This window comes from Peromyscus californicus, unplaced genomic scaffold (genome assembly GCF_007827085.1).
Source record: "Peromyscus californicus insignis strain IS unplaced genomic scaffold, ASM782708v3 Scaffold_11__1_contigs__length_118956290, whole genome shotgun sequence".
Classification (NCBI taxonomy): domain Eukaryota; kingdom Metazoa; phylum Chordata; class Mammalia; order Rodentia; family Cricetidae; genus Peromyscus; species Peromyscus californicus.
In genome coordinates this window covers 38,413,175-38,438,495 of record NW_026294402.1, presented here as the reverse complement: position 1 = coordinate 38,438,495, position 25,321 = coordinate 38,413,175, and the positions used below count along the sequence as shown (strand labels likewise).

The following is a 25,321-nucleotide window of genomic DNA, read 5'->3' as shown; positions in this document are numbered from 1 at the left end:
ATCTACAGACTCTTTTTTTTTTTTTGGTTTTTCGAGACAGGGTTTCTCTGTGTAGCTTTGCGCCTCTCGTGGAACTCACTTGGTAGCCCAGGCTGGCCTCGAACTCACAGAGATCCACCTGGCTCTGCCTCCTGAGTGCTGGGATTAAAGGCGTGCGCCACCACCGCCGGCTCTACAGACTCTTTTTAGGCACTTCTGTGTGTCCCAGCCCCTTACATTTTGGTCAGTTGTATATTATCAGAAGCAAAAACTGCAGAAATGGGTGTAAGATGTGGGAGTAAATCTCTCACCTGTGAAGAGCAAGCCGAAGGTCAATCCATGATTATTTAACCCCATGACACTTTAGATATCTTAGAAACGATTTTTAATTTTAATTTTTCATTATGCTAGATGTGTGTGGGCCTGTGCCTGTGAGTGCAGTGCCCAAAGAGGCTGGAAGGGAGCATGGAGCCCCTGGAGTTGAAGTTACAGATGAGCAGCCCATCATCGTGGTTCTGGGAACCAAACTCAGCTTCCCTGCATGAGCAGCGCTTGCTTTTGACTGCTGAATCATGGCTCCCGCCCTGCTCTGGACATTTTATAGATTAAAGAGAAGAGTCGAACCTGTCTCTGTGATGCTTACAACCCATGGAACTTGGGGCTGGTGAGGCTGCGCTGGCTTCCCGGATATGGAGAACATCTTTGTTCTCATTTCCACCATGTTTTCATTTATTCTTCCTTTAGAGTCTCCTCTTCCTGCCCTGGAGTACACCGAGAGTTCCTGCCCTTTCCTTTGCACCAGGAGCGTGTTTGGGACTTCTTCCACCGTGTCACTGTGTCACTCATGTTGGTGCTTGGAAGGGCACGTCGAGGATAGAAGTGACAGGGTGCAAGCCGTACCTCAGGCCTTAGAAGAGCATTTATTTTCACAAATATGTTCAGTCAGCTGACTCTCAGGTGCAGAATCAGGATGTGGTTTGAGGTCAAGGTGAAGTGGAGTAAAAAAGAGTGCCACCTGTCACGTGACGAACTGGTCCCAACGTAACCCAGAAGAAGGATGGCATTGTGTTCAGCATTTCAACCCATTTCTAGAACATATTCAGAAAACACATAAAATAAAGACATATTTACGAATAAAACTGTGAGAAAAAGGTCCATTCTTCCTTTTCTTTTCATTGACTTCAGCTTAGAATCGATGATAAGAAATATCATTTCAGTATATCTATTTTTCTCTGTTAAAGACTTTTTGGGAGCTGGAGAGATGGCTCAGTAGTTAAGGGCACTTGCTGCTCTTCCAGAAGACTCACCCATGTGCACACACACAGGCAGATTATTATAACTAATAAACACGAGTCTTAAAATTTGTATTACATGTAGTGTGTGTGCGCACGCGCGCGCACTGTAAAGCACATGTAAAAGTCAGAGGACCACTTGTGGGAGTTGATTCTCTCCTTCTTCCTTGTGCATCGTGGGGACTGAACTCAGGTCATAAGGTTGGCAGCAAGCACCTTCACCTACCACTGAGCCATCTTGCTGGCTCCTGTCTTCCTTTGAATAAGATCTATCCAGGAGGGCTTTGTTTGTTTGATTTTTGAGACAGGCTCTTACTGTGTAGTCCTGGCTGGTCTAGAGCTCACTATGTAGATTAAGTTGGCCTCCAACTACCTCTGCTTCTTGAGGGTTGGAATTAAGGGTGTGTACCGCCACATCGTGATCTAGACAAGAGTTTTGAGGAGTTTTATAAGAAGGAAGATCTCTTGCTTATTTATATATTAAAAGAAATATGGCCTGAGCCGGGCGGTGGTGGCGCACGCCTTTAATCCCAGCACTCGGGAGGCAGAGCCAGGAGGATCTCTGTGAGTTCGAGGCCAGCCTGGGCTACCAAGTGAGTCCCAGGAAAGGCGCAAAGCTACACAGAGAAACCCTGTCTCGAAAAACCAAAAAAAAAAAAAAAAGAAATATGGCCTGATCAGAGACCCAATGGCCTTGACCTACAGCAGTGGTTCCCAACTTTCCTCATGCCGTGGTGACCCCCAACCATAAAATTATTTTTGTTGCTACTTCATAACTGTAATTTTGCTACTGTTATGACTCGTAATGTAAATATCAGTGTTTTCTGATGGTCTTAGGCGACCCCTGTGAAAGGGTCGTCCGACCCCCAGAGAGGTCTCCACCCACAGGTTGAGCAGCACTGGCCTCCAGGAACCGTGAGCCGGGCAGAGTGACACACCTGTGGAGTCCCAGCTACTTGAGAGGCTCTGGGAGAAGGACCCTTTGATCCAGTATTCAGTGTCAGCCTGGGAAACAAAGTGAGACCTGTCTCCAAATGGAACCGGAACCGGGGAGGAAAGAAAAAAGAAAGCAACAGTTGCTTAGGATGGAGAGATGATCAACGTTTCCCCTGTTGCACGTGTCTCTGCACAAAAAGAATTATCATTAACTAATGGGAGAAAGTCTGTTCAGATGTGGCCCTTGCATCCTGGTTTTTTGTTTGTTTGTTTTCTTTTCTTTTCTTTTATGTGATTGGTGTGGATTAAGCAAATATGTGTGAAACCCCAGGCCTTGGCCTGAGGCTTTTTCTATTAGTACGTCTGCAGAGGGTCCTGTCTTCCAGGTGATATAAATGGGCAGCAAAGGCTACCGCAATCCAGGGTGTGGCTCTCAAATCTCTGAAACTAGGAAATTGTGTCCATCTTATCTGGGATAGATTTTGAGCCATTAAAAAAATATAAAGCATAGTGTGGGTCTTCCTTTCCTCTCTTGGCTTCCCTCTGGGGACAAGAGCTTCTAGGCTCTTGGCCACTTCTCTGCTGAACACATGAGAGTTAAGAGGTATCGGGCTCTCTAAGACAAGGATGGCACTGCTGACCCCTGCCTGGGGGATGGTGTAGGCTTCCAGTGTTTGGGTCACTGTCTTTTGTTCCTTGTGAATGTTATGCTTCTACCAGGAAATTGGCAGGAAGGGTCAAGGTCAAAACATCATGATGGATGCTCTACCTTTCCCATGGTTAGGGGAGAGTTGGCAGCCTCCATATAAACCAGCAGTGCGAATTCTGGGATAAAGAGGACATGGGGATTGAGTGCAGCTCTTGGTGGTACTGAGAATAAAGTCAATTCTAGCAAGCACTTAATGAGCACAAATCAGAGTTTTGCTGGAATTTAAAAAGTTGTCTTGCCGGGCTGTGGTGGCGCACGCCTTTAATCCCAGCACTGGGGAGGCAGAGGCAGGCTGATCTCTGTGAGTTCGAGGCCAGCCTGGGCTACCAAGTGAGTTCCAGGAAAGGCGCAAAACTACACAGAGAAATCCTGTCTCAAAAAACCAAAAAAAAAAAAAAAAAACAAAAAAAAAAAACAGCTGTCTTGTAGTGGGTAGCCGTTCCAGCTTTGACCTGGAAATACCACCCCCTTTGAGGCTTCAGTAACTTGTCATGCCTACAAGGCGGAGCCGAGAGAGGACCCCTGAAGACCCGAGATCCAGATGGGAGAGCTCTCTTGGTTCCTGGACCCTGGACGCTGGAGGTAGATGGAGCAGAGTTCTCCACAGAACACCGCTGGACTGCGCCACACCTTTCCCAGACTCTGTAACCTATCCCTTCACTTGTAAGTTACCCCACAAAATAAACCTCCCTTTTAACTACGTGGAGTGGCCTTAATAATTTCACCAATTTGTCTCCTCCTGATGATTCAGCGCTGGTGCTTCTGTCTCAGTGAACTCTTACATTGTTGTATGAAACAAAACAAACACCCCCCCCACTCCCACCCCCCCGTGCGCCCCCCCAAAAAAGAAACAGAAATATAGCCTGCCGCAGTAGAAACAAAATGTGTGCTATATAATTCCACTCCATGTAGACTTTACTGAAGACAACACAGATTGGAAATCTTTTTTTTATTATTATTTTTATTTTGAGAGAAGTTCTCTCTGTAGACCTGCCTTGTTGTAGAATATTATTTTAAGTCTGTAGACCTGCCTTGTTGTAGAATATTATTTTAAGATGTGTAACATTTGTTTATGCTGTGGAACATGTATTTAATGATGCAAAGATGTGTTGCAGTCTTTTATGTTGCATTTGTTTAACTATGAAGCTGTGTTACTTTGCCTGTTTAAAATGTCTGATGGTTTAATAAAGAGCTGAACAGCCAATACTGAGGCAGGAGAAGGGATAGGCAGGGCTGGAAGGCAGAGAGAATAAATAGAAGGAGAAATCTGGGAGGAGAAAAGAAAGAGCAAGAGAACAAGGAGAGGAGGATGCTAGGGGTCAGCCAACCAGCCACCCAGCCACACAGCCACCCGGCCACTGAGCAACTTAGCCAGCCACGGAGTAAGAGTGAAAGTAAGATACACAGAAATAGAGAAAGGAAAAAGGTAGATGGGATAATTTAAAGTTTAGAAAGCTGTCTAGAAACCAGCCAAGCTAAAGCTGGGCATTTATAATTAAGTATAAACCTCCGTGTGTGATTGATTTGGGAGGGGGGTGGTGGGCCCCCCAAAGAGCCATAGAGTTAAAACAACCAATTACACTGCCTGCCCTGGAACTCACTATATAGACCAGGTTGAACTTACCAAGCTCTGCCTGCATCTGCCACCCAAAAAACTGGGATTAAAGGCCTACACCATTATTCCCAGCTTCAGATTGGAAGTATTATTATTATTATTATTATTATTATTATTATTATTATTTGGTTTTTCAAGACAGGATTTCTCTGTGTAGCCTTGGAGGTCCTGGAATTTACTTTGTAGACCAGGCTGGCCTCAAAGTTAGAGATCCATCTGCCTCTGCCTCCTGAGTGCTGGCAGTAAAGGCGTTCAGTACAACCACCCTGCTCCAGATTGGAAATCTTAAACCAAGCTGGAGATGTATATTGTACATTTAGACAAGCTTGTGAACCCATAGGACGGACAGACAGACAGACAGACAGACACACACACATACACACGGGGTGGGGGTGGGGAGGGAGGGAGAGAGAGAGGGAGAGGGAGGGAAGGAGGGGGGAAAGAGAGAGAGAGAGAGAGAGAGAGAGAGAGAGAGAGAGAGAGAGAGAGAGAGAGAGAGAGAGAGGTTCATAGAACTACCTTGTACTTTATTGACTCTAGAACTGAAAAACACCCTGGTGCACCCACATAATGCTAGGTACTATAGAAGATCCAAAGTTAGCAAGATAGTATATAGCATGTTGTCATGTGACATAAGAGAGAAATATAAGCCAGGTATAGTGGTACATGCCTGTAATTCTAGTACTCAGGAGGCTGAGGCAGGAGAATTTCTGTGAGCTTATAAATCAGCCTGGAGTCTAATGAGACTGAGTGCTGCCTGGGATACATACTGATACTGTCTCATAAAGCCAGACAAATGGAGCTGGTGATACGGCTCAGTGGATTGATACTTGCCTAGCATATCTGAGGCCTGGGTTTCAGTCCCCAGAAGAAACAAAAGGCAATTTAGAGACGTGAAGGACTACCTTTCTCTGCGGGATGCTTGAGCTGGGTGATGTTTGTTTGTTTTGAGATAGGGTCTCCCTGTGTAACCCAGGTTGGCATCAACTCCTGTCTTCTGTCTAAACTGCAGCCTCCCAAGTGCTCAGATGACAGGCTTGCAGCAGCTTGCCCTGCCCAACTGACTTGTGAAGAATGATTTGGATCTTAGAAGCACACTCCAGGCAGAGGGGATACACTCTGTGATGGTGATGAAAATGTAACTATTGTATTTTGTGACTTAGAGAGTTATCCAGCATGGGATCTGTGTATCGTGGATCCCGAATCTTGGAGTAGTATACAACTTTAGGTAAGATTGTGACTGTTAATTTCATTACAGATGTAACAATGGGGAGGGTTCAAAAGTTTGGTGTGTGTGTGTGTGTGTGTGTGTGTGTGTGTGTGTGTGTGTTTCTGTCAGTGACAAGATGAACTAACAGTGTCAGTGAGGAAGGTTTCACTATTCCAGGGAGTCAAAAGGAAGGCCAACAAACTAGGGTGGCGGCACAGGCCGTACAAAATCCTGACAATAATTTTAGAGCGTTGCCTCAAATTTTCTTTGGTAGATTATTTTATTTATTTATTTTTTTCTAGGTAGAAAATGATAAAAGGCTGGGTGTAGTGGTGCAGAACTCTAGTCAGGGCTGTCTCAAAACAACAACCAACAACAACCCCCAAAACCAAACCCCCCCCCCACCCGCCACAATAACAACAACCAAAAAAAAAAAAAAAACAAAACAAAGAAACTGATCAAAGGGCAGTCTACTGATGTGAAATGGTTATAAAGATTCAGAAATGTCTTAAAGATGATTGATTTGTAGCCGGGCACAGTGGCACTATACCTTCAATCCCAGAACTCAGGAGGCAGAGGCAGGTGGATCTCTGTGAGTTCCAGGACAGCCAGGGCTACACAGAGAAACCTGTCTCAACACAAAACCAACCAACCAAACAAACAAAAAAGGTGATTGATTTGCAAACCAAAGTTGTGAGACTGAACTGAATAGCTCTGGAGTTCAGAGACATTTTCCTCTCTTGAAGAAGTACTGGGTAAGCTAGCGACCTACCACTAAAGGGCTTGGTGGAAGAGCCAAGACCCAGATATAGGGAGGAGCTGAGTATTTAATGGCAGGTCAGGACTTTGGAGAAAAAACAAAAACAACAACAACAACAAAAACCCCAATGATTAGCAAATCAAGGCAGGGCACTTCCTTCTTTGGAAAAGAAGTTCCTATTTTCAAAGTTCTTCCAAAGTAGCCTGGAGATTAGGGAAGTGGAAGCGACTGGGAGTTGAATTTCTGTTCCCGTATGCAAGAACCCCTCTGGCCATGCTCACAGCTGCTCACAGGCTCTGTAGGCGGGGCCTCGTGCTGGCGTGCATTCCGCTGAGCAACAGTCTTTAAATACATATTCAGTTCCCAGAAACGGAAGTACTGTTCAGAAAGAAAAAGATTAAAAGAAAGTTATGTTTCAAAAAAAGTTAAAGGGCCTGAAAGAAGAGCTTGGGCCTCGAGTGTCCCAAACATTAAGCCTTTCTGGGGCTTAATCAGTCTGCAAAAAGCTGTAGCAGCCGAATTCCCATTCTCTGCCGGCTATAAATACCAAGGAGACTTTTAATCCCAGCACTCGGGAGATAGAGACATGTGAATCTCTATGAGTTCGAGGCCGCCCTGGTCTACAAAGCAAATCCCAGGTCAGCAAGGGCTACATGGTGAAACAAGATGGTGGAGTAGGGATATAGCTCAAGGTGGGTGGAGTGCTCGTCTAGGATGTGTTAGGTGATAGGTTCAATTCCAAGCACCACAAAAAATAGAACCACTAGGGAGTGGAAAGGGAACTTTTGGCTCTCTCCATTTCCTCACAATGTGAAGCACATAGCTCTAAACTCAGCCTCCACACTTGTCGGGAGTGGGTAAAAGACTTGATGTGATGGCTCCTTCCATCCCGGCCTGTCTTGATCCGAGCCTAACAATGACTCACTCCCTGGAGGCACCAAGCCCAGTCCACAAAGAACATGGACGGCCAGGCTTCTGCCTAGTGCGCAGGTTCTACCTTGGACCCCACCTCTTTCCTTCCATTCCTCGCTCGTCCAGCAGAGGGCGCAGGCGCCGAGTTTCCTCTGGGCCCCGCCCCGGGGTGACCACGCCCCGTCCCTGAGGGTCGGGGCGGGAGCAGTGGGCGTGGAAACTTGGTGCAGGCTTTCCGGGAGCTGCCGGGCACGCGGGTGCTCGTGAGCTCGCGCGCGAGTTTGGGGGGTTTTGGGGGGGGGCGGCGGCGGCGGCGGCGGTCGCTGCGGTCGTCCGCGGCTCGTCGGTCTCCGGCGCGCGCCCCCGCGCTGCGCCAGGCCGCGCCCGCGCCCGCGCCCGCGCTCGCGCTCGCGCAGGGGCGCGCCTCCGGGCGGGCGCCTCCCTCTCACACTCCCTCAGCTGCCAGCGCCGGCGGTGGCTCGCCGGAGAGGCCCCTCCTTCTCGCCCCGCTCATTTCTCTTCGCTCGCGGCCGAGCGGGCTCCAGACCCTCCGCTGGCCATGGCCGGCAACGTGAAGAAGAGCTCGGGCGCCGGCGGCGGCGGCGGCTCGGGGGGCTCGGGCGCGGGCGGCCTGATCGGGCTCATGAAGGACGCCTTCCAGCCGCACCACCACCACCACCACCACCACCTCAGCCCGCACCCTCCCGGCACGGTGGACAAGAAGATGGTGGAGAAGTGCTGGAAGCTCATGGACAAGGTGAGCGGCCTGCGGGCGGGCGCGCGCGGCGCCGGGTGGGCGTGGGCGGTGGGGAGGGAAGGAGGGAGGGAGAGAGGGAGGGCTGCCGTTGGCAGTTGGGAACGTTGAGGTGTGGGGGAGCCAGACAAAGATGGGGTGGGGGCTGGGGGAGGGCCGGTCACCGCGACACCCGGGCGGAAGTGCGATGGGGGTGAGGAGCTTGGGGATGTGGGTCGCCGCCGGGTGGGCCCTGGGCGGTGGGCCTGAGGGATGTGTGTTGGGTCTGCGGGCTTGGGCTCCGGGTGGGAAGAGGAGTCGCTCGCCCTGGGTGAGTGAGGGACCTGGGGTCAGGGGACAGGACGACCGGACTGCCTGCGGTCTGGGTGAGGTTATAGGTTTTTTTCTCATTAAGATGTAACACGAAGATCAAAGAAAGAGGTGGGTTTAAATGGGGGCAGGGAAGGAACTTCCCTTCACCGCTAAGGATGGCTTAAGTTTTCTGTTGTCTTGCGGAGTGTTGGGTGTAATCCATTGCTGGTGCTGAGATGGGCACGGGTTAAACCGCAAGTTTTGGTTCGAACCATTATCTTTCGAAAGGTGGCCCGACTGAGCGTGCTCAATTGCAGTCTGGCTTGTACAGAACTTCCTCCCTGCACTCAGTGGCTTTTAGCTGGGCTGTAGTGTTTGATTTTTGTAGCGGGCCTGTCTGTTATTTCGGAACCTGACTTTGAGCTTGTTTCATGAACCCCTTTGATACTCATTTTAGAATCAGGTGCGGGCTGGGGTTAACCCTTTATGTTTAGCGCTTTAAGCCTGTCATTCGGGAGAACCTTACTTCCTTATAATTGTGTCTGTATAATATAGTCTCGTTGGCTCAAGTATTTAAAAGTGGACACACAATCTCTTAACATTTTGTTCGAATTCAATGCGATGTTTCCTTGATTCTTACCATATTCATTAATTTTTCAAAATCGCTACTGCAGATAAATGTGATTAGGAGGATCTGGCATGGAAGCAAATGGTGTTATTTCCTCCAGGGTAAACTTGGTTTCTTTGGTTCCTCTCTGGGCCCAGGTTCCTCTTCTGTAAAGTTCTCCATGGGTTGTTTTGGACTAGAAACAGCCAATAAAATTATTATGAAGCACTTGGCAAATGTAACTGCTATATAAATGCTTAACAAGTCCTGTGTGAGAATTAACACTCTTGCAGTGCATACCAGTGGTTTCAGAGTCACTTTTCCAGGACTGATTTTCCCTACCTTAAGTAATTTGAATTGTGGGAGCCCTCCTCCCCCGTCCCAACTGTTATTGTAATTAATGACATAAGTACTTCTGTGGTGATTATTTTGATGTTGTGGAACTGACTTTATTACTGGAAATTATAAAACCACTATAAAGATGTGCTGACATCTTGTTTGTTTCTTTTTCTTTTTAATTTAATTTTATTCTTGTGAGTGTGGATGTTTTGTGTGCATGTATGGCTGTGCACCACATGCATGCAGTGCCCTTGAGGCCAGAAGATGTTGGATCCCCTGGAACTGGAGTTACGGATGATTGTGAGCCACCATATGGGTGTTGGGAATTGGACCTGGTCTTCTGCATGAACAAGTACTCTTAACCATTGCACCATCTCCCCAGCCCAGTATAACTGTGGCTGTCTGAAGATGCTGGGAACGAGTCCTTGTTTGCCTCTTGAGACAAGCTTCCACTGTATCTCAGGATGGTCTGTCTAGTGCTGTCTAGATCCATGTGTTGACATCTTAAAAAATATTGAATGTCTTTACAATCTGAAGTTTGTAGGTTTACATTTTGGGAGCTTAACTTTTGCAGACTCCTGGTATAGAAAAATAGTTTGGTTTCTAGTTGGTTTCCCATATAGGACATGGGAGTGGGTTCATTGTACCAAAGTGATACTGATTATTGACTTCCTTAAAATGGTGTTTCTGTTAATGAAAGATAGATTATAGCAAGTCATATTCTATATGGTAATCCAATTAAACCCTCCCTTATTTTATGTCTTACACTTTCATCACTTGTGAGTATTGAATTCTGAGTTTTCCTAGATACATTTAATCACTTATGGTCTCAAAGTTTTGAGTGAAACTGCATTTAGGTTTTAGTAGATTCAAGGACAGTAGACTTCTAGCTTTTCCATTTTGGTTTAGGAAGGCAGGATGTTTTATTCTTTACTGATTGTCTCTGAAAATGGTTTCAGTAATGTGTCCCATAACATATAACTAAGTGTGCTGAAATGAAAGCTCAGTCCTTTCTCACGTTAGGCCTGCAGGTTTGTACCACTTCTCAGACTTCCAGATTTTCTTGATACTTCTGTATTAAGTATTATTACTTAGTACTTACCTAATACTTGCTAGGGTGCACCATCTTCATTGCCTTTGGAGTTTTGGGGTTTCTTTTTACTTAATTTTTTTAAGATCTTTTAAAAATATACATTATTCATCTTGTGTGCATATGTGTGGATGTTTTTATGCATGACATAGCCCATGTGTTGAGGTCAGAGGACAACTTGTAGGAATTGGTTCATTCCTTCCGTCAAGTGAGTCCCAATATATCTTTACCATCTTGCTGCCCCGCTTTTGAAGTCTTTAAATGGAGTCACTATACCTTTTTATTTTATTTTATATGTGTGATTGTTTTCCCTGCATGCATGTATATGTATCCCATGTATGCCTGGTGCCTGTGAGAGGGCCGAAAGGAGTCTGATCCCCTGGAAATGATGTAACAGACTGTTGTGAACTTCCATGCAGGTTTTGGAAATTGAACCCTAGTCTTTTGCAAGAGCAGCAAGTGCTCTTAACCATTGAGCCATCTCTCCAGCCCCTCACTTCATCTTTCTGATAGGTGGAATTATGTAGTAAGTCCCGAGTCATCATTTCATTCCTGTTTTGTTCTTGTAAAAGTTAGATGTGTGTTATTCCAGCCTGCTACTAGTCAATTTACAGAGTTAGCCCTGGGTACTGGTGGTCTCCTTCCTTTCCCCAGTATTGGATGTCTGCAGCTGATATAAATTGTGGACTTTGCTTAACATAGGCCCAGTTTGCTTAGCCATGTGGGACTTAAACTTGCTAGAAAAAATGCTTGTGTTAGAACACCCCTTAAACAAAAATGGACATGACCAATTTTTTTTTTTTTTTTTTTTTGCTGCCTCTCCTCACCCACGTCTTACCAGGATATTGTAAAATTTGCAAAATTATTTCTCTGTAAAGAAATTGGTTAGTACATTAAAGACTAGGGAAGAGAGGTCGGAAAGAAAACTCATAAATAGCCTTAACATGTAAAATTTTTTGGGGAGGGGGAGTTATTTGAGACAGGATTTCTCTGTGTAGCCTTGGCTGCCCTGGAACTCACTCTGTAGACCAAGCTAGCTAGCCTCACATTTAGAGATCCACCTGCCTCTACTTCCCAAGTGCTGGGATTAATGGTGTTCGCCACTACCGCCTGGCTTCATGTAAATTTTAAATCACCAAGATACTCAATTTAGTGAGATGTAAAATGCCATTGTAAAGTACAGCAGGGGTAGGCAACTTTCTGGAAAAGGGAAGCTGATAGTAAATACATATTTTGGTCTTTCTGGTTATATGCTTAAGCCTAGATCCTTTGTTATTGTTTTAATGTTTTAAATTTGTACAAATTATTCTTAGCTTTCAGATATTCTGGGGGTATGTAGTCTTGCAGGTCATAATTTTCTCCCTTTGAAGTGGTAGAGTTGGGAGGATCTCAGGTGTCACTATAGTCCAGGCTGTTTTAGAACCCATTGTGTAGTCCAATCTGGCCCTGAACTAACACCAATCCTCCTTTACAGGCAGGCATCACCACACAAGCTTTCAGTTTTTGAGTTTAAAAGAAGTATTTTCAAAAAAAGGATTATTTGGGGGCAGTGAGATGGCTTAGCAGGTCAAGATACTTGCTGCCAAGATAGTCTGATGACCTTAGTTTGAACCTCAGGACCCACACAGTGGATGGAGAGAACCAAGTTCTGCAAGTTGTCCTCTAAACATGGCACACATAGAGGCACATGTGTGTACACACTAAATAAATAAATGAAAAGGAAGAAAAATGTGATTATGTCCTTTTTAGGTTATCTTTCCTTGGCCGTACCTGTTCCCCACTCAACAGAACATAGTATGTTTTGGAAGTAAAATGTCTTTAGTTGGATTTTAAACTCATATGTTTCATTGGATTTCTTGCTCTTTCCCACCTTCCTTCTCTCCTAAAGTCTTCCTTCTTAACGTTTGATTTGTATGATGAGTTCCAGGCACATGCTAGGTGTTAAGTTCACATACTCTAGGAGAAATGTGATTTGTAATGATAAGTGACTATTGAAGTATGTCCAAAGTGATCTGGAATCTCTTAGGTTTAAACACAAGATATTTGTTCTGGGTTTATCTTTTTTTTTTTTTTTTTTTTTTTTCGAGACAGGGTTTCTCTGTGTAGCTTTGCGCCTTTCCTGGAACTCACTCTGTAGTCCAGGCTGGCCTCGAACTCACAGAGATCCGCCTGGCTCTGCCTCCCGAGTGCTGGGATTAAAGGCGTGCGCCACCACTGCCCGGCCTGGGTTTATCTTAACCTCTGATGCTTGTGGGAATCCCCCCCCCCCCCTTTTTTTTTTAAGATGGGCTCTCACTAGGACCTGGAATTCACATAGGTTTGCCTGTCTCTGCTTGCCAAGTGCTAGAATTAAACACGTACCTCCACACCTGGCCTTTTGTTGTTTTTTTCTCTTAAACCCCACCGTGGGTTTTTTTGTGTACGCTAGGTTGGCCTCCAGCTTTCTGTGCCTCAGCCTCCTGACTGTTGGGGGTGTAGCTATAGGCCACCATGCCAGACAACCTCTAAAACTTGTAAACTCCTTAAGGAAAACAGCTCTGTAAGCTGTATAAGCTACCTGTCTGTTCCACTGTTCAGTCAGGGACCCTGGTACAATAGTAGGTAGTATATAGGTGTTTGCTAAATTAAATTGCTTATATGCCCCAAAGGAATTAACTGAAAGGAAAAGGTATGTGGGTGGAAATTAATTAGCTAATTTACTTACTGTTTTTGTTTTGTTGTGGAAGAATTTAACTTAGCCACAATAAATTTATTTCTTGCTGTAGCTCTTTATTGGTATCATCCTTGTTTTATAGGTGAAAGTAGTTAGGGTCAGAGGTTAAGTAATTTCCTGACTTGGAATCCAGGATTAACCTACTTCCTAAGGCTTCATAAGTTTTTCTATGTACTTCCTTCTCAGGTGTACAACAAAATCACAGTCACAGAAGCCGTTTACAGTAGTGCTAAAATGGATATTTGTTAGTCATAGACCATATAGATGATGCTGGTCTCACAAGATGATAATGGAGCACTTCTTGAACTTGATAGGACAACACACTGCTGTAATATTTGATGGTGCTGGTCTAAACCCCTCTGGGAGGTCAGTCACATAGAATTGTGGCTTGTGCAGTTACTACAGTACGTACTTGGTAATGATGGTGAATGACTGTTCCTGGTTTATGTATAATGTTTACTAGGTTATACTTTTTCATTTTGGTGTAGGTGTTCCCAAATCCCTTAACAGTGAAATATGTTATAGTATGAAATGTGAATATAGTATGCAGTGTTAAGCTGGAAGCAGCCTTGTAGACGTCATATTTACAGCAGCTGTTATGTAATCAGAGTGACCATCATGACTAACTATATCATCCATATTTGTATAAGTACACTCTGATGTCCAAACAGTGCTAATAGCCTAAAGATGCATTTCTAAGAGAATCATGATTGTATTTAGAGAGTGACCTGTGTAGATTCTCATTGGTGATTCTTACCCTCATTTGTTTGGTGGACTGTAGATGAACTTATTAAATAAGAAACACAGAGCCAAATGCAGAGTTAATAGCCCAAGAGGTCAGAGCAATAGCTAAGAGCCAAAAACCTTACCCTTCACTGCCACTGCTGTCCTACCTCTCCGCAAGAGACCTACTTTCTGTGTGTTTGTCCTTTTTATTGACTTTCTGTTCTGCCTTTTCATTGGTTGTAAACCCAACCACATGACCTCCTCATCACTGCCTGTCTGTACAGACCTCCAGGTCTTCTATGGTTGGTATTGAGATTAAAGGTGTGTGCCTCCATGCTGGCTGTATCCTTGAACACACAGAGATCTGCCTAACTCTGCCTTCCAAGTGCTGGGATTAAAGGCGTGCACCACCACCGCCCAGTTTCTGCTAAGGCTTGCTATTAGCTCTGACCCCCAGGCAACTTTATTTATTAACATACAAATAAAATCACATTTCAGTACAAATAAAATATCACCATAGTGGACGCCATCATTCTCTCAAATGGTATTAAAGTAATGTTTAACTAGTACCATTCAATGAAAGAATTGTTGGCAGCTCCTCCCCACAACAGGCTCATTCTATAAACTTTGACTGGTATGGAACTCTGGAACTCATTGTAGTTCATGCCTTGAATTTTCAGTCCTCTTACCTGGGATTGCAGACATGTGCTACCATGCCTGGCTTCTGAGTTAGTGATTCCTCAAATTATGTGTATTGGTTACTTCGTGTGGTGAACATGGATAAGTGTGCACATTCTTTTCCCATTTTACTTAATTAATGTTGTTTATGTTGGTATTTATATCACTCTCAGGGTAGGGGGAAGAGATGAAACAAGGACTCCATGCTTCCCAGACAGGCCCTGAAATCAGAGTGATCTTCTTCCTCAAACCACTTCCTGTCCCCTCTTCAGGTACTAGACTTAGTACAACCCCACCCAGCACTTTTACCAGTTTTGCTTTTTTGTTTGTTTGTTTTGTTTTTTCAAAACAAGGTTTCTCTGTGTAGCCCTGTCTGTCCTGGAACTTGCTTTCTATACCAGGGTGGCCCCAAACTCAGAGATCTGGCTGCCTCTGCCTCCTGAGTTCTGGGATTAAAGGTGTGTGCCACCACACCTGGCATATCACTTTTATTTTTTATTTTTATTTATTTATTTTTTTTGAGCTGAGGATCTGAGGATCGAACCCAGGGCCTTGCTAGGCAAGCGCTCTACCACTGAGCTAAATCCCCAACCCCTGTTTTTGGTTTTTTTTTTTGGTTTTTCCGAGACAGGGTTCCTCTGTGTAGCTTTGCGCCTTTCCTGGAACTCACTTGGTAGTCCAGGCTGGCCTTGAACTCACAGAGATCCGCCTGGCTCTGCCTCCCGAGTGCTGGGATTAAAGGCGTGCGCCACCACCCCCGGCTGTTTTTGTTTTTTTAAGAGAGGGTGTACTGTCACTCAGATTGGCCTTGAACCTTCTGATCCTCATGTTTTTGCCTCCCAGGTGCTGGGATTTTGAGTGTTTGCCACCAGGCCTGAAAAATGTGTTACTTTGTGTATTTCTGGACTCCCCCAGAGAATATAAAATTCTTCATTAACTCCATATGTGTGAAATGTGAGGCAATTAACTATTTGTGTGACTGGTGTTCAAGGTTGAAAGGTAAAATAGGATTAAGGGCCTAGAGAGATGGCTTGGTTGGACAGGACAGAGGTTGGATTCCCATTCACACACATGGCAACTCATAGCCATCTTTAACTCTAGTTCCAAGGGACTAGAGTGCCACCATGGCACCAGGCATGCATATAGTACACTGGTGAACATGCAGGCAAAATATTTGTACACACAAAATATTTATTTATTTATTTATTGAGTTAGTTTTTTTAGTCAGGATTTCTCTGTGTAGCTCTAGCTATCCTGGAACTCTGTAGACCAGGTTGGCCTTGAACTCAGAACTCAGAGATCCAGCTGCCTCTGCTTCCCAAGTGCTGGGACTAAAGGCAAGCGCTACTACTGCCCGGCAATAAAAAATATTTTAGCCGGGCGGTGGTGGCGCACGCCTTTAATCCCAGCACTCGGGAGGCAGAGGCAGGCGGATCTCTGTGAGTTCGAGGCCAGCCTGGTCTCCAAAGCGAGTTCCAGGAAAGGCGCAAAGCTACACAGAGAAACCCTGTCTCGAAAAACCAAAAAAAAAAAAAAAAAAAAAAAAAAAAAAATTTAAAGTAGGATTAAATCAAGGCTAAACTTTTTGATTGCTTTTACTATAGAAAAATGTTATGATGTTAACTGGTAGTATATATCTAATAAAGCTGATAAGTGATCAAATTGGTCTCTTGAGTCTTTCCCCTTAATAGAATTCATGATGTATTTAAACATACACAATACTGTGAAAACATCATTTTCTTAGTGATTAGCCTGGAATATTCAAAGAAAAGCAGAGTAGGTTTTATTAGTTTGAAAACAGAGCCTAAATTTTAATCACAGTGTCCAAAGAAGTTGTTAATTCTGATGTACATTAGGTTTGTTATGAGGGGGATTGTAACAAGCAAGTCATTGTGAAGTGTTTTTGTGATTAGCACATTTTGTGGGGGAAGGAAATAGGTGGGAGTAGTCAGCTAGGAGCACTGGGAAGCAGCCTTGCGCTGTCCCCCACAGTGTTTCTTCCTACAACAGCTTCCGAAAGGGGAAAGGGTTCTGATCATGACATTGGTGGTACATGTCCCTGGGATGCAGGCACTGAGGAGAGGAATGGTGCCACTACCTAAAACTGCCATCAGAAATCAACAATAATGGGCTGGGACTGTAGCTCAGTGTCAGAGTGCTTGGTAGCATTGCAAAAGGTCCTGGGGTTCTGGGGGGACTGGGGTGGTGGGGTGGGGACAGGACATGACAGCACTCATGACAGACACAGGGACTCAGTAGTGACTCTGGATCTTTTTCCTCTGGGTCTTTTGGAATGAGTGGTGGGTAAGAAGTGTTTAGGTGAGTCTGATGCCAGAATACCTTACTTACTTACTATCGACTGCTTGCTTGCTACCTTTCCTCCAGCTTAGATCTGCTGTGGAAGGCGACTGTAAACAAGGCTAATTCTTTGGTGCTTTATTAGATAGGAGGGGGTCCAAATTTCTGTAATTCTTTTGTTTTGTTATTTTGGATAGGACCTTACTATGTAGCCCAGGCTGACCTCACACTTTGAGCAGTTCTCCTATTTATTAATAAGCTTCTCAAGTGTTAGGGTCGCAGGTACTGAGGTACCATTCTTAGGACGCTTCCTTCTTTAGATCTATTTTGAATGGCTGTATGGATCTGTAGCACTTTGTTGAGAGAAATAAATATACAACTGATGAATCATAAAATGTATAGAACAAAATGTAGAAGTCCATACTTACCCTCATACCACAAATGAATACTCTCTACAGAAGTATCTAGGGTCCATTCCTCCACCGTATATTCTGTATTTCCTAAGTGGCTCCAAGAAATGCAATGGAGAGCATCATCTTTAAGTCATTTACTGCATTATTGACTAGTGGATTGTTTTTAGCATTGGTCTCTTATTTTTCTTCCCCTCTTCTGGTACTGGAGATGAAACTGGAGGCCTTGAGAATACTGTGTAAATCCTCTCTAGCTGAATATTTACTCCAAACAAACACCAATATAACCAAGGATCAGTAATTAGTCATTCTTTATATCTTGGAGCAGTTTATACTTTCACATCTCTTAATAACTCAAGAAGTCTCAAAATACTGTGTTTAATGTCTTAATGTACATTAAGAAAATGTTGCCAGTTACTCAGCTTCTCTTTGTGTGCATGTATTCCGCAGACACCTTCCACCTTTTCTTTCCTTCTGGAGCTGGCAAATATTTGGCTAGGTTAGCTACTTACACAATCCCAACTAGCCCCAGGGGTTTGCTTGTTTCTCCTTCCCCAGTCCTGGGATTACACCTATGTGACACCACACCTGTTTTTGTTGTTGGTTGATGCATTTAATGTGATTTTGGGGGCTTGAATTCAGGTCTTATGCTTGCAAGGTAAGCACTTTACCAACTGAGCTATTTCTCCAACTCCTTCCCCCTTTTTTCCCAGTGGCTCTTGAACTGGTGAACTAGTGATTCTCAAAGTTTAACATGAATTCAGATCACCTGGAGGGAGAACTTGTTAAATAGGAGAAACTGGTAGGTCTGGGGTAGGGCCTAGGACTCTGCATTCTTGACCATCATCCAGGAGATCTAAGGATCACACTTGATGTAGCAAGGCTTTATACTAAACACAGTTGCTTTTATTTAGAAAAGTTTGAATTTTATGTTGAAGAAATGACTGTGTGGTATCTTAAATTGTAAAAGTAATACATTCTTAAAATATACTTTTTTAAAACAGTGATTTTTTTTGTTGTAGTTGTTGTTTTATTTGTTTGTTTTGAGTCAGGGTTTCTCTGTGTAGTCCTGCCTCTCTTAGAACTTGCTTTGTAGACAGACTAAGCCTCAAACTCACAGAGGTCTGCCTGCCTCTGCCTCCCAATAGCTAAGATTAAAAGTGTGAGCCACCAGTGCCCAGCTGAAACAGTGAGATTTTTTAAGCGTTTTGTTTGTTTGTTTGTTTGTTTGTTTTTTTCTTTTATTAATTTGGCAGGGTGGTGGTGGCACATTCCTTTAACCCCAGCACTTGAGAGGCTTAGGCAGGTGGATCTCTGTGAGTTCAAGGCCAGCCTGGTCTACAAAGCAAGTTCCAGGACAGCCAGGGCTACACAGAGAAACTCTGTCTTGGTCAAAACAAAACAAAACAAACAAACAAAAAAATTGTTACATTTCCAAGATTTTCCATGTTACTACTATAGAGTAGATGTCACTAAAAAAGGTTTCAAAGGACTGTATCAAATTTTATGATATAGGCAAGTTTGTTTAGTATCTGCTTCCTGAGTTCTAGGATTAAAGATGTGTGCTACTATACCTGGCAATTTCTAGGTTTTTCTTTTTTGTTTTTCAAGACAGGGTTTCTCTGTGTAGCTTTGCCCCTTTCCTGGAACTCACTCTGTAGTCCAGGCTGGCCTCGAACTCACAGAGATCCACCTGCCTCTGCCTCCCGAGTGCCTCTGCCTCCGGAGTGCTGGGATTAAAAGCATGTGCCACCACCGCCCGGCCTCTAGGTTTTAATATTAGGAACAGTGTTATAGATAGCATACCAAGTTTTTGTTTTGTTTCAGCATAGGGTCTCAAATTCAGGGATAGTCTTAAACTACTGATTCTTGTGTCCACTTCCAAGGTACTGGGATTAGAAGTGTAAGCTACCACTCCTGGTCCAGTTTCCAAGTGTTTCTTTCTTTTTAACTTAAAATTTTTTTATTTGTTTGTGTGTGTATCAGTATGAGTGTGTGTGTGTGTGTGTGTGTGTGTGTGTGTGTGTGTGTGTACACTCAAGAGTGTACTCATGGAGCCCAGAAGAGAACAATTTGATCTCCTGGAACTGAAGTTACAGGTGGTTGTTGGCTGCCTCCCATGGGTGCTGGGGAAACATTTTGGGTCTTATGAAAGAGCAGCAAATGTATTAATGGCTAACATTATGTATCTCTGGCTGGCTTAGAACTCATTATGCAAACAAGGCTGACCTCAGACTCACACACCACAATGCCCAGTTTCCAAGTATTTCTTTAGAAATAGTCCTAGAGCCTGGCGGTGGTGGCACATACCTTTAATACTAGCACTCGGGAGGCAGAGGCAGGCAGATTTCTGTGAATTCGAGGCCAGCTTGGTCTACAGTGCAAGTTCCAGACTACAAAGCTACACAGAGAAACCCTGTCTTGAAAAAAACCAAAAAAAACAGAAACAAAAAAAACCCCAAATAGTCCTAGAAATAAAATTTCTGTATTAAAGGGATCATACATTGTGTGTGTGTGTGCGTGTGTGCGTATACACATAATTACTGTATACATGTGTGTATATGTATGTAGCGTGTGTGCCATACTGGCGTCCAAAATTTTCACTTGCAGTTTTTATCTGAATGAATATAATAGCTGATTCTTAGCTACTTTAGATGAAAACTATGTTGACACCTCTTCACAGTCACAGTTTTATTAAGTAGAAGAAACTATGTGCTCAAGTGCTGGAGAGCTGAAGAGTTCAGTATTCACATTTAACAATCTATGATACATTGTAAGTATAGAAAGGGCTCTGAGGATTCTCGTAGAGCTCTTGAGCCCGACCACACAAAAGGATTGGGAACATAGAGGGACTTTTCATCAAGCAGGAACTTCTTAGTGCCCTAATCTGAAGTTGTGTTGTGATGGCATCCAAAAGTTTTGCTAATGTTACTTAATCTCTCATTCATGCTAGCATTTGGTTTGAAGTTACACTGATTAATTCTGGATAGTTATATTTTTCTCTTTAAAAATAGAGTATGTATAAAAATTTGACCATAAAGTATGTCAGAACATGTCATTTTGTACTGAATGTATTTTTTCTTCAACTGGTGTGATAAATGAAAGTAATGAGATTGGTAATGAGTTTTAAGTGGCACTGTATTTGTAACATGCTGTTGGGTAGCATTTGATAAGAATAATATTATATTTCAAGAACCTGAATGGAGTTTTGATAAATCAGTATTGGAGAATAGTAGTTAGAAGAAAGAGGCTTTTTCCTTTGGGCCCTAACTTACTTAGTGACAGTGGGTTTTTATGAAAAGTATAGGTTGCAGATTTGTTTCTGGAAAACAGTTATCAGTTCTTTTTGTTTGAAAGCTTCCCTGTGTATTTACACTTGTAAAACTGTTAGACCTCTTTGGGTTCTGAGATGGTGGAGTTGGGTTTTTGAGACAGATCCACACATACTGTAATCCTCTTTCTACCTCCCTAGTGCTAGGATCGTAGGGTATGCTCCATCATGTCAGCTTGGAGTTTCTATCATTTGAAGTTTCTGTGGCTTTTATTTATTCATTTATTTATTTATTGTACAAAAAGATTTATTTTTTATTATTTTTATTATATGTATGTATTGTGAGTGCAGGTGCCTTTGAGAGCCAGAGGCGTGGGATTGCTCTGCAGCTGAAGTTACAAGGTAGTTGTGAGCCACCTGACATGGATGCTGGGAATTGAACCTCCTGTTCTCTACGGGAACAATAACTGCTCTTCACCATCTCCCTAGCCCTTTCTTTTTCTTCCCTTTCTTTCTTTTTTTTTCTTTCTTTTTGTGTGTGTATGTGTGTGTGTGTGTGTTTGTTTGTTTTGTTTTTGTTTTTTGAGACAGAGTCTCTTGTAGCTGAGGCAGCCTTGAAATCTCGATCTTCCTGCCTTTGCCTCTCCAAATGCTGGGATTACAGGCCAAGTGAGCGCTCACAAGCCTGGCTAACATTGGCATCTTAAGACACTTAAAAAGAAATTGACCTAATGCTTACATATACAGACAAAAATTGAAGTTCAGAAAGATGAGTAATTATTGCCCATGTTCATGTATATATAGTTAATGTCTAAAGCCCAGACTAGACCCAGACCCTGGGACTCTGACCTTTCCTACTGTGCTTCCTGTGAGCAAGATTGGTTGTTTCAAAACTGTAGTGAAGTTTTACATTCTGTTTTGTGTATAGCTCCACTTAGGAAACATTTGTTTTTGTAGTATAGCAATTTGTTTCTTTAAAACGTGTGTGTGTGTGTGTGTGTGTGTGTGTGTGTGTGTGTGTGTGTGTGTTGAGGGGCGTGTGGGGGTGTTGTGTTTGTGGTTGCAGTGGAGGTCAGGACAGCTTTTGGGAATTGAGTTTGGCTCCCCTCCCTGTTGAAGCAGTCTCATTTCTTGTGCTGCCTTGGGCAGTTCTCCATCTCCCATCTTGCTGTAAGAACACTAGGATTCCAGATGTGCAGCACTGGACCTGGCTTTTCATGTGGGTTCCAGGGATGGAACTCAGATTGTCACTCTTGTGTGGCTAGCAATTTTACCTGCTAAGGCATCTCTCTGGTTCTGTAGTTTTTATTCCTTTTAAAGAAAAACTTGCAAATGAAAAATGTATTGTTGGGAGCTGAGGAGATAGTTCAGTGGTGAAGTACTTTGTTCACAGACATGAGAAGCAGAATTTGAGTCCCAGCACCCATGTAGGAAGCTGGGCGCTGTGGTGCTTGTAATTGCAGTATTGGGGTGGAGAAACTCACTGCCAGCCAGCCTAGCTTACTAGTTGAGCCCCAGGCTGGTGAGAGACCCTGTCTCAAAGAAGGATGACACCTGAGGTTGTCCTGCTTCCACGTGTGTGTGCACATACATCATGCATAAATTAAAAATACTACCATGGACAGGTTGAGCTCTGTGCAGACAAAAACAATTATTTAAAAAATTACTTGAAGCTGGGTGGTGGTGGCACACGCCTTTAATCCCAGCACTCAGGAGGCAGAGGCAGACGGATCTCTGTGAATTTGAGGCCAGCCTGGTCTCCAAAGCGAGTTCCAGGAAAGGCCCAAAACTACACAGAGAAACCCTGTCTCAAAAAACAAAACAAAACAAAACAAACAAAAAAAAATTACTTTAAGTATTGTGACACAGAATATTTATTGAGTGCTACATTTTGTTCTGAGAACCAGAGACAAATCCCTGCCCTTAGAAAACAGGTTTAGATGTACCTTTTCTGCTTAGTTGGAGATGAAAATTCTTGACTGGTAGAAAAATTCTGTATTTAGAACAGAAGTAGGCCTAGGCACTGTTCTCTGTGGTTTTTCACTTTATAAAAAAATTCAGTGACTTTTTTTAACTTACACACACACACACACACACACACACACACACACACACACACACACACACATGCTATGATAGACATGTGGAGGTTGAGTGACAGCTTCTCTTCTTTCTCCATATGGGTTCCAAAAATAAACCAAGGTTGTCAGGCCTGGAGGCAGGTTTCTTTCCCAGCTGAGCCATCTTGCTGCCCCCAAAATGTAGCAGTTTTTAAACATGGTTTTACTTCTCTTCATTGTGAACATAGCAGTTTCCAGTCTTGGGTTTTTTTGTTTGTTTGTTTTTTTCTTTTTGTCTATTGACCATTGAGCCTTGGCAGAAGCAAAGGGAGAAGTCAAGCCAGTGAGAAACTATTATGAATGGAACATGTGGCAGCTGTGCAAGGACACTGTTGGTTTCCCAGAGCTAAGCACGTGTCCTTTTGACATTGTTCTGAGGGATTCTGTGAATATATAGCTAGAAATAAACAAAAGGCAGCCACTTTTGAAGAATATAGAAAGTAAAATTTGCAAGACTAGAGGATAAGACTAAGCAGAAAAGTGTTTATCTTCTAGGTTTAGTTTTCTTTCTTGTTTTTAAGACTGAGTCTTGCTGTATATCCTTGGCTCATTTGATATTCACTATGTAGCCCAAGCTGGCCCAAACTTCTCAAAATTCTCCTGCCTCAGCCTCTCATGTTCTGGGTTTACAGGAGTATGCTACCAACACCCAGTGCTTTTGGAAAAAACAAAATTCTTTTTATTTCTGAAAATTTTTGACAAATTATTCATGTATTTATTTATTTATTTTTGATCTAGAGTCTCTCTATGTAGTCCTTACTGTCCTAGAACTCGCTATATAGAGTAGGCTGGCCTCAAACTCATAGAGATTCTCCTGCCTCTGCCTCCTGAGTTGCTGGGATTAAAGGTGCAGGCCACTATGCTGGGTTTGGCTTTTAAAGCTCAGCAGTATGCATTTGTGCCTAGGAGGTTAACTGACTGCCAGTGTAAAATTCTCTTAAGTCATAATGGTTTTTGATGTGTGTTAACTCTTCTCTTGAATTATTCACAGAGGGCCCTTTTGGAACTCCTTTTAAAAGGCTACAAATGCTTAATCCATTTTCTTTCCTTAGGGAGTATATTAATATTGAGAATACACCTACCTCTGTATTTTCTTTATGGTCAGTGTTAATGTTCCCTGGTTGAGGACTTGAAGTTCAGTGGAATGCTGATTTCCCTGTTGATGCAGTGATTCATTCAAAAATACTTTGGAAAAAGCAGACATTTAATCTCTAAAACTTTTTTGTTTGTTTGTTTGTTTTGAGACAGGGTTTCTCTGTGTAGCCTTGCTGCCCTGGAACTCTCTTTGTAGAGTAGGCTGGCCTTGAACTCACAGAGATCTTCCTGCCTCTGCTTCCTGACTGCCTCTGCTTCCTGACTGCTGGGATTAAAGGCATGCATCACCATACCCGGTTATAAGATCATGTTTTAAAGAAGTACAAATAACATTTGTGAGAAGTGCATTGTATGGGGCTGGAGAGCTGGTTCAATGGTGAAAAGCACTTGCTGTTTTTGCGGAAGACTTGGGTTTGGTTCCCAGAACCTACATGGTAGCTCACAATAGTCTGTAACTCCAGTTCTAGCTTCTGTAGGCACTGCACATGTAGTACATGTACACACATGCAGACAGAACACTCACACATAAAATAGAAGATTAAAAAAAAGTGCATCGTACGATCTTGAAAATGCTCACTGTGTGTTTTGGAAGCCAAGTATGCTAGCTCAATCTTGTAAATCCCTATACTTGAGAGTCTGAGGCAGGAGGTTTGCTCTAAGTCTGAGGCCAACTTAGGCTACAGAGTGAGACCCTAACTCAAAAACAAAAAATAAAAGCAAAGAATTTTATGCTTTTGTGCTGTAGTAAAAAGCTGCCTATTTTCAGTTCATTGTTGGTAAACACATTATATGTTGTAGGCAGGGCATTCTTTGTAATGCTGATGAAATTTAAGTTTAATAATAAAAAGATTTTTTTTTGTCCTTAAGGGACATGTATCCCCCCCCCCCCCATATTAGGCACATGCTACATTTTAACTTCAACTTTAATAAGAAATAGGCTAATAAATACTTTCTTGAAAGATTTAGTGTGTGTGTGTGTGTGTGTGTGTGTGTGTGTGTGTGTGTGTGTGTGCGCGTGTGTGCGCAGGTGCCCAAAGAGGCCAGAAGACAACTTCATATTCCCCTGGAGATGGAGTTACAGATTAGGTTGGGTGCTGAGAACTGAACTTCTCTGAAAAAGTAAGTTCTCTTAACCACCAACCCATCTTTCCTGCCCCACATATGTTTTAAAGTAGGAAGAATATATGAGTTGGATATATACATGTGAATGTCTTTTAAATTATATATATGTCTGTGCATATGTCTGTGTGACTATATGCTGCATGAGTGCAGGTGCCCAGAAGAGGGATTAGATTCCCTTGGAGCTGGAGTTACATGGGATTATGAGCCATCTGATATGGGTACTGGAAACTGAACTCTTGTTATGGAAGAGTAGCAAGTGCTCTTGAAGTGTTGAGCCATCTCTTTAGTCCTAATGTGAATTTGTTATTGTTGTTAATTTTCTACTTCTTTTTTTTTCCGTTCATTTGTTCTCTGTGTATGAGGATTTTGTTTCGTTTTGTTTTCCTGAATGTAT

General features: G+C 43.3%; 1 protein-coding gene across 1 annotated transcript in view; it reads left to right on the top strand.

Moving 5' to 3' along the window:
* Window positions 1-7,818: 7,818 nt before the first annotated feature.
* The window catches only part of Cbl (Cbl proto-oncogene), a 91,278-nt gene continuing 73,775 nt past the window's right edge, over window positions 7,819-25,321 (top strand). Inside the window, exon 1 of the mRNA XM_052757785.1 lies at window positions 7,819-8,170. Coding sequence (XP_052613745.1) covers window positions 7,973-8,170 — 198 coding nt within the window. The 5' untranslated portion in view covers window positions 7,819-7,972. The remainder of the gene's footprint in view (window positions 8,171-25,321) is intronic.